The sequence below is a fragment of the Buceros rhinoceros genome, unplaced genomic scaffold (assembly GCF_000710305.1).
Source record: "Buceros rhinoceros silvestris isolate BGI_N320 unplaced genomic scaffold, ASM71030v1 scaffold11782, whole genome shotgun sequence".
In the NCBI taxonomy this organism is placed as follows: Eukaryota; Metazoa; Chordata; class Aves; order Bucerotiformes; family Bucerotidae; genus Buceros; species Buceros rhinoceros.
The window spans coordinates 68,159-78,149 of record NW_010400713.1 but is presented as its reverse complement, the minus strand read 5'-3'; the positions used below and the strand labels follow the sequence as shown (position 1 = coordinate 78,149).

Genomic DNA, 9,991 nt, shown 5'->3' with positions numbered 1-9,991 from the left:
TATTTTTATATATATATGTATATTATGCAGCCAAAATTTATTCAGGAATTAGGAGCTCAGTCATACTGCTTTACTATTCAAATAGCGTAATGTATGGAGTGTAAATGGATCTGCCATGGACAGTACTTGATCCCATCCATACTCTGTAGTATTGCTCATCTCGTCAAAAGAGAACCTTAACAAGTAAATAAAAGCTTCATATGACTTTCATTCCACCTCTTTACCTCTGGCCTTCATTTTCTTTTTCCTCTTCCCATCTCCTATTTAATCTCCACTTTCCTTTGTGGTTTTGTGTGCTTAGCTTAAGACTTGGCCACTTTATTTAGATTTTGAGCTTGTCATGGTGGAGCATGGTCTGGTACCATTATGTGCAAGGGTAATGCCTAGTAAGTGGAACAAGATTTTTCTTCAGTTATTGGGTACTGCAGTCCAAGTAAAATAGCACTGTGCCTGTGTTAATAGTCCTGGAGTAGTGGGCAGCAACATCCGTGATCTCCTTCATCCTTCTCCAGCAGTCAGATAGGTCTGGTTGACCCCAGAGTAAAAGGTCTGGCTGAGTTTGAGCTGGATCCATAGACTTTCTTGGTAGTGTTTTCCTGTGCACTTTGGAATTTTAAATCAGAGCTGGCCTGAACTCGGTATTGCCAAGCAGTGCTGTTCTTCAGCCACTGAACTCAAGGTCACTCTTCCTAAAGCCAGGTCAGTGCCCCAGTTAATCCACAACTTTGATAAAATGCCCAAGGGTAAGGGTGAACTTACTGTATTTACATCTATTTTAGGGATCTGAATCCGACTTAAGTGACTTTGTGATAAGAATGATTCATGAGGTGAGAATGCTTTGCAGACAAGGAGGGACCAGTAAAGGCAGGGTATAAAGGAGGGCACCTGTCATACAGGAACTGCCTGGGAGCTGCACCAGTGAGGACGTTGTTAGGATTTTCAGCGTCAGTCATCTAATTCTGATGTCTGAAACCCCAACCTCTTAAAAACAAAATAGAAAAATTGTGCAGTTGGAATTTGACAGACGTGGATCAGAGCCAGAGATTCTTGTTTGGTTTGGGGTTTTTTTTGTTTCCTTTTGGCAAGAAATTGTAAAGGGAATCAAGCAAATGTACTTCTGAGAGATACCAGAATTCAAGGGCAAAGTTGCATTCTAATGGGTCTAGTAATTGTTTAGAGATGTGGGTCCAAAAAAAAATCTCAAAACTTCACTGTGTTTTATTTATAAGTCTTTCATGAGTTATAAGAAACAGATCTATACCTGATAAGTTAGATTTAAAAAAAAAAAGATACTATGAGCTAAAAATTTTTAAATTCATTTGAAACCTCAGTGGACTTTGTATGAGTTGCCTATGAGTCTGAAATCATTGGAAAGTTCAGTCCTTTAGGCTGATGGAAGAAATACTTGCAGAGCTTGAAATTCCCCAGCAGGTACCAGTTTAAAAGACATAGAGATCTCACCAGCAGTCCATGAAATACTTGTCAGCAGAACAGCATACTTTTAAGAAATTAGTGTTGTCAGCAAAGTTTTTAATGGGAATTTACTTTTTGTTCATTATTTCTTAGGACAATGTGCTGTCCCTGTGCAGTACATTTTATGTTATGGTGAAATGTATCCTTTGTTTCAGAAAGAAAGAAAATAGTTTACAGTAGATATTTTTAATAATAATGAAAGCCCAAATTTTTCTTCTTATATTACTATTATTTGTAAGCCTAGATATCCCCCAAAATGTTTTTGCTTGATAGGTTTAATGACAATTGAGGCAAATGATAATTTTGAAGTGACAGTAAACTTGTGGTTTGAAAAACATTTTTCAAGTGTGAACACTGAAGCATGGAATAAACCACCTGCTGCTTGTGCTGCTTTATGCATTACCGACTGCTTGAATTCTTGTGCCTTGCTTTAACCCAAACATAGTTTTCAAGCTTTCATTGGAATTTTAATGATTCTAAAATATTAAGAGACACGAAGCAGAATTATCTAAAAAATATTACCCCTCTATTTCTCTCATGTGTCCTGGTTCTGTGATAGCATGAGACTAAATCTCTGCAGTTCTATGTATTTGTGTTATTAGTTAATTTTAATGTGGTGTGCAGTCACAAATCATTTTCACTGATACTGGAGCTGCAGAAGAAGTAGGGAGTCAGGTTTTAAAATGTGTATGTATCTGCATGGATACTAATATCGTACTGCTGAGGTGCACACACAGGCCAGGATTCATCCTTGTCCTGCAGTATGTGCCGGCTTACAACAAGAAAAAGGTGTGCCGAGTGAGTGGAAAGCATTTAGTGTTTTTCAGTATCTAATTTGTAGTCCTTTTAGTATGGTAATAATAGCGTTGGTGCAATTGTGATTTTGCCATCCATTACACTGGTATTATAACTTCATTAATTTACAAAAACTGTGTAGCAAATTGTAGTTTTATATTAGTTTGTTTAAAATGCAGGTAGGCAAAAGTCTTTGTTAGATAGAGTCCTGTGGTGTCTAGATTCCTCCAGCCATCCTGACTGTTCACGTGTGTGTGTTTTACAGGGTGCGATGTCTGTGGACTCTATAACAGATCTTGATGACAATCAGTCACGATTGTTAGAGGCTCTCCAGCTCTCTTTGCCAGCAGAAGCTCAGAACAAGAAAGAAAAGGCAAGAGATAAGAAACTAAGCCTGAACCCTATTTACAGGCAGGTTCCCCGGCTTGTAGATAGTTGCTGTCAGCACTTGGAAAAGCATGGTAAGAATATTTTGTTTTCCCAGGAGTGGCAGATATATTTTTACTATAATATAAATAAATGTGTATTTTGAGAAGCAAGCGTATACTTCCACTTGCAAGGACATCTTTGAAAGTCAGACACTTTCCCTCCTATTTTGCTTCTTTCTAAAGATACCGTCTCACAAATAATTACTTAGATTATATCTTCCCAAGCTAAGGATCTGCGCTACAAGCTTGCAGACTGGCCCATGCAGCACAGGAGAAGAGGCATTTCTTGGAGGTCATTCGTCTCGCGCTGCAGTGCTCAGCTCTGCAGGAACAGCTCTTCCCACCCCATTGGTTTACCCTAAGAAAGTCTGAAATGTGCCAGTCAGCCTGGAGCTGTTCTCCTCAGACAGTAGATCTTAAGGTGTAAGGACTAAATTAACTGTCTATACTTCACTGCAAGATTTAACTAGAAACAGCATTTGAAGATAGAGTCTCAGAGAAAGAAAAAATCCCGTGCTAAATTATATTAAGCTCAAAGAAGCTTTTCCTGTTCACTACAAGGCTTGCAGGCTGGCTGCTCAGTTTGTCTTGGCTTGAGTCCTCCTGATAGGCCTGCTCTCTCCGAAAGGAATTATAAATTCCTGACAATATTGTTCTCCTGTCTTCATGGTCATTCAGATGCAAACTTCCCACCAGCTTTATGTAATGCAGAAGCAATAATCAAGGTGGCTGTTCAACATCTCTCCCAGTGTTTCTTAATCTTGTAAAGATCTTCAGTGAAATAACTTGGCCACAGCAAGATGGACTTGCCGCATGGCCAGATAATAAATAAACCATTAAGTAATGGTGACTGCAACACCACTTGATGCATTTTGATGCCTAGTTTGACCAGAAAGAAATAATTTACTGACTCTCAGTGAGAAGCTTTTGCAGATGATAGACTGCAATTTAAACAACAATGCTAATTGAATACATACAGAATTGAAAATGGTGTTGCTTAAAAATATACAAAGGAAAACAGCGGAAGATAGTCATTGTTAGCTTTTTATGAGATTAGATACCATGGCTGACAAACAAGTGTGGGGATGATTAAGTCTGAGATGAATGACTTCCATCCCTTTAAGCAGGGGTAGCTGAGTTTGGAGAACATAAAAGTTTCTGAGTCAGCCAAAAAAGTCATCCAGCTGAGTATATTTTGGATACTGTGATTTTATGTCATTTGAACATCTGTGATAATTTTTTTAATTGACTTAACCCACTGTCATAACAAAGATTCTTTCCTGTACAACATTCTTTACTAAAATACTTGGGTTTACATTAAAGTTCCCTTTTAAAGAAAATTTGTGATGGTTCTTTGTGCATTTTCTGAGTGCACTGTAGAACCCCATAACACAATAATCTGGGATAATTTGGGGCAAATATCGATTTCTTCAATTTTCAATTTAATCCACCGTTCACAAACCATCAGGATTGGTTGACTTTGAGAAATTTAAAGATTGCTGGAGACGGACACTATTGTTTTTTCATTGGCTTTAGGGGTAATAGAGTACTTTCTGTTCTAGCAACAATCCTGTAGCAACATCATTCCAGGCTATGTAATGGACCAAGTTTATCATTCTGAAAATACTTGCCTGTATGCCTAAGTCCCGTAGGCCAGCTTTTTAGCAGCAGATCACCTAGGGGTTTCTCATGAATGCTTTAAATGATCGTTTTGAACATTCTGTGACAAAATGTTTGATTTTTTAGCCATGAAGTCCCCTGGCCTTGTTCACCTTCCCTTTTTTCCCTGAGATCATGTCCCAGAATTGTAAAAGCTTGACTTCCTACAGACCCGCAGTGTAAAACAAATGCTGTGTGTTTGTGCAGGAACTGGTAAGCAACCTCCACTTTTTGCCCCATGTGAGTCTCTGTCTCAGATGATTCGCTGCCAGTGTTCATGGATTTACGAAGTGTTATTCCATCAATGTAATTCTCTCTTAACCAAAGACAGAAGAGTATTTGGAGAGGTGTCAAGTTGAGACTAAAAACTGAAAGGCAACTATCTGAATTTCTCCCAACAAAAATCTGCAACTCCAAACACCACTGCAAAGCAACACATCCCTAGCAAGAAGTGTAGCCTCATGGCAGCCAAAAGGCATTTGTTTTGCAAGGTTCTTTTCCATCTCCTGTATGTCAATAGAGAAAATGAATGTTGCAGAGTAGCGGGTCTATTGTTAGACTGTAAACTTCTCGAAGTTTGTAGATAACCATCATCCTTTTTGCAGAAAGTGTCTAACTGTGTAAAATGATATGTATACAGCTGCTTAAGTCTCTAAGGTTTCCACTCACATTCTTATGGCCAAAGACCATGTCACCACTATGGTGACATTTACTCTCAAGTTTTTCAGTTTCTCTTACTCAGCAAAGTATGTCCATTCAACAACCACATTGTCATTTGTTTGATATTCTAGTGGTATCTACAGGGCTAGAAGAACGGTTGATCTGATTTCTAAGGGAACAGCAGGCAACACCCATCTCTCCAAGTCACTTTAAGTCTAAATGACGAGACACACATCATCTGCATTTTGTCTGAAGTACACCAGTACTTCTTTATAGCTTTCCCTCTAGATAATAGCTGTTACTACGCTGTAAACTGCACGCAACTCCCAGGCAGAGTTCTTCCCTCTCATAATCTGCCTAGCTGCGCTACTTGCGTCCCTTTGAAGGAAACTCTCAGCTTTGTCTTGACAGGCATTACAGAGTCAGTGGTAACCCCAAACAGCGACTGCTCCCTGTATCCAAAGACACAGCTCGGTACCCAAATATTTAGTTATTTTATTGCCTGTTTTCTTTGATGTCAGTCCTGGAAGTGCCACCTCCAAATGCCAAGCAGTTCCTCACTCGCCACATACCTCTGTCTCTTACGGACTAGCACTGGAACTACCAAAATGGCATCTCAAGAAATGTCACAGAAACGCCAATTTGCAGGTTAGGTGATGTGAGGTCCTTAAAAACTACGGTGGATGGCTTCTTAATCCAAAACAGCTGGGTTTTTGACTTTGACTCAGCATGGTAAGTACAAATTTGTAGAGAAGCACATTATGGGTTTTTTTATTCTTTTAAATACACACATTGCCCAGATTGCTTTGGTTCAGTGCAATTTTCAGCAGAAAATAAAACAGTTGTCTGATGTACTACACTTGCAGGTCTCCAGACAGTAGGAATATTCAGAGTTGGAAGCTCAAAAAAGAGAGTGAGACAGGTGAGTGGATATGGATGCACATCTCCCTCCTTATCTATGAAACAAATAAACCTGATTCTGTTCTGTTAAGTGATTTCCTCCCCATCTGTCACCTGGTGAAATTCAGTTTTTCTGGGTCAGTGACTTTATTGTTTTTTTGATGGCTTGTATCAGGCCATTTCCAGTCATCTTTTGTATCTGATGAAATCCTTGTCAGATTCTCAGCAGGTTAACAGTCTCTGTATGTTTTGCTCTGCAGAAGAAGCACAGTGTTGGAGATCCAAATAGACTACAGTGATGAAATTTTCCAAAGGTTACACTGCAGGAAAAAAAAAATCTTGGCTCATAGTTCCATCGCAGAAACAGCTGAAGCTCCCAAAGTAAACCCAAACTGTAAATCCTTTTTGGAAAACTCACAGTACGAGAAAATGTGAAAGTACAGAACAATCTCTTTGACCCTCAGATTGCTGCTCCCAAATATCACCTTTCTTTTACCCCTGTTAAACTTGAAGGTCAGAGCAAACCCATCCAAGTCCTAGTCTCAGCCAAAAGTTGAAAAGGCAAAGATAGTGTGGAGTTAGGTTCCAGAGACAAAGTCAGAAGCGGATGTTTCCGCAGACCTAGATGTTGCATCGTTATTCTCAGAAGTTGGGAATACACGTTGAATTAGAGCAGTAGGGAATGGTGCTTAATGGCTGCGTGATGCTTAGGGAGGGAATAGGAAGTTAGAGGTAAATACCCCTGCCAGGAAGTGCAAGACCAAAAAGATCAAATAGGAAATTAAAAAAAAAAACCTGAAAAGTTACCTTGAATAGCTAAACTGACTTGATTTTGGCTGGTGGTACAGTATAGCCAACTGACTTGTAGCTTATTCTCTAGCAGTTTGTACTGCCAAGTGGCTGGCGTAACACAAAGCTAAAAACATTCATGCAGTTGTTAGATCAATGCTGAACTACATAAAGTATTGAAAAGTAAGTTGCCTGTCATTTGCATTACAAGCTTCAATGACGGGGGTAAGTGCAATTGCATCTCGCCTCTGGGGAAAAAGCAGAGGGTTTGTATCATGTACTTGTAAACTAAGCCTTACCTCGAACATCAGTGACTTCCACCAGTTTTTTCTTTTACTGTGTTTTCAAAAGCTGAGGAAATCAAGAGATTTTGGTATTTGTGTATTCTATTACATGGACTAATTTATTGAGCTGGGTGAACTAAAATATTTCATTAAAGAACATGGAAGCATCAACTTGGCCTTTGCAGTTACAATAATAAATGTTGTCAACAGGAACGCATGGGAAAGTCTGGATTCAATTAAAATTCCACTCATTTTCTGAACCGTGGAAAGCCAAACCCAGCACTCAGATTTTGATGTGCTTTTGCAGCTGTTCATTACTTCTTGTTGTGTAGAAAGTAGGCATGGTTTTATTACCCTTTCTCCCTCAGTTAGAAAATGTCGTATTTCAACTGTCATTTGTTGCAATAAGTACCTAAGTAAGTAAATGATGTGCCAGCGAGGCTTTTGGTTGGTGAGCAGGAAGAGGAAATCTAGAACAAGTGCGTCTATTACAAACTGCTTCCTTCACGTGCAGTGGGGTGTAGATTCCTGAGCTAGCGTACACTCGAGGTGGTAGGTGTGGTACATCTGGATGCCAGGTACCAGCTTGTGCCCAGAAACTATACAGATGTTGGAGCAGAGCATCGTTGCTGAGCTTAGGGTGGGCAACCCTCTGTGCTAGGCCTGGTGACTTCACAGATAAGCAACTGCCAGACCCTGAGGTTGATGAGTGACATGGCTGGAGCTCTGCTCTCCCGTTCCCTCTCCTAGTATGGATGTCCTCAGCTCTCACGTCTTAAGCTCCAGCGGATGCTGTAGTTCACCAGCTGCATTTTCCAAAAGTCTGAAAGTATTCCCTGTAAATAAAATCTAAGAAGCCTAAAGCTTAGACTTAGAAATACAAGCTTTTAACAGCCGTGATACCTGGGCCTGAAATGTAGCCCCGTTTCACCAGTGATTATCTGATACCTGATCTGATGGGACGTCCCTGTAAGCCTCACAGGATATCACATCAGAAGTGCCATATTCAAGGCTGTAACAGCCATTTATAATTTAGACAGCTATTTGGGAAGTCTGAATTCCTGATGCAGTGGTAATCTGTTGCCTCAGCTGCTTTTGGTCAGGAAGTGCAGAAGCAGTCTTCTGGGTAGAGGTAGCTGATGATGCTCCACAGGGATGTTCTGCATTTGCCACCATTCAGGAGAGTAGAACTGGGCTGGGAATGAAATCCCCAAGTTGGCACTGGAAAATCTTTTACCCCAAATCAGCAGTGGGTAGCATAATACTAAATAAAGTACAAATTCTGGTCTTCATAGCATATTTATTCATTATCAGTAATGACTGATATTAGTGTTGTTAAAAGTAGTCTTAATACATTAGAGAGGAGGCTGTAGTTTTTATAGCATACCTTTCACACCCATTATAAAAGCACAATTTTAGATGAAAACGTGGGATTTTCTACATTCCTCCACACTATACACACCAGGATAGATTTGCCTGTGATTAAGATTTGCAGCAGATTATCACAGACACGTAATTTGCTTGTGACGTTCCTTCTTTCTTCTTTTTGATATATCTCTACTAATCCTGGTAAACAAAGCAGATACCTCAAATTCCCTCTTGTTTAGTAAGATTTAGATATAATTACTCTCTGAGAAGATATATGTAAGACCATGATACCTCTTAGTAGTAGCAAACATACAAAATTTTCCTAGGATATAGTTTTAGAACTATCTAGTTTTTAAACCTATCTGGTTTTAAAACTAGGGAGTAGAAGGTGGAACTCTCAGCCTGAAGAAAGTATTCTACTCATGGTGCTGGGAAATCTCTCCAGAAGAGCAGGCTTTAATCTTTTTGTAAGGCATATTGGATGTGGGAGAGGGAATTCTTCTGCATTTGAGAAGCGTGATGCCTTTGAATTGTACAGAATTTGTCTGAGGACTGTAACTGGGAAAAATTAGTGATACTTCGTAGTGGTATTAGCTTGCTGGTTTTTAACTCCCTAGTGATGATCACTTGGTGAATATAACAATTTAATTATAGGCAGTTAGGAAGGCAAAACAAGATGTGGAAACCTGGCTGCGTAATGCCTATACTTAAATACAGTCTGAAATCACGAGAGAAATGTGAGTTTGGTGGACGTTAACATTGTCTCATCGATGTCTTTGTACAAAAATGTTATGAAATGCATTTCTAGTCTTTCTGGCCCTAAAATTTAGGGATAATGCAGTAAGGTGATAAAAAAAAGTCCTTCTTGCAGTTTTCCTTATTCTCCCTGGTTTCTGCCTTTGATATTAATCTAACGTTTCTGAAAAAATTATATATTTATTTGGGCACGTTTTATCCTAAAAAGTGCCATATATTACCTGGAATAGAAGTATTGTATTTTATTACGGTCCAGTACAAACCTCAAGTTATGTATCATGGAATAAGTAGCAATTAGACATGAATTATATCTTTGACCTTACCAAAAACTAGTCATGTTCAATCTGGGAAGTGAAAATGGGTAAATATACATCTTTAAAGTTATTCTGTGTTTGGCATGTACTGATTGGGACCTCTGAGTGACTGTGGTTTTTGTCACAATGTTTTTCAGTTGCGTGAAGAGTTTGACCGGGGCGTAGATGTTGTATTAGACGAAGAGCACAGCATTCATGATGTTGCTGCTTTGTTGAAGGAGTTCCTGCGTGACATGCCTGACCCGCTTCTCACCAGAGAACTTTACACACCTTTCATCAACACCCTCTGTGAGCTTTACAGCGTCTTGATTTACCAGTTTTCAAATGCTTACCTGTTTGAATTCTTTCATCTCCACTACCATGTTCTTTCTTTCTGTGCATTTAATACGCTATCCTTAATTTGCTTGAAATATTTGTACAGTATAAATTTGGTGAGTTCTTCCCTTTGTTTTCATATTGTGTAGGTATAGCTCAGAAAACTAAAACAACCAAGATAACACTTATTATACCTATTTTTGTATTTCTATATAGTATATGATTCATGTTATCTATTAAATCCTGACCC

At 39.1% G+C, this 9,991-nt stretch overlaps 1 protein-coding gene across 1 annotated transcript in view; it reads left to right on the top strand.

Moving 5' to 3' along the window:
- Positions 1-779: 779 nt before the first annotated feature.
- Positions 780-9,991, top strand: part of ARHGAP6 (Rho GTPase activating protein 6) — a gene marked incomplete at its 5' end in the record, with an annotated part of 28,403 nt that continues 19,191 nt past the window's right edge. The window contains 4 exons of the mRNA XM_010131991.1: positions 780-827; positions 2,534-2,729; positions 5,882-5,937; positions 9,564-9,714. Of these exons, the coding sequence (XP_010130293.1) occupies positions 780-827; positions 2,534-2,729; positions 5,882-5,937; positions 9,564-9,714 (451 nt within the window). The remainder of the gene's footprint in view (positions 828-2,533; positions 2,730-5,881; positions 5,938-9,563; positions 9,715-9,991) is intronic.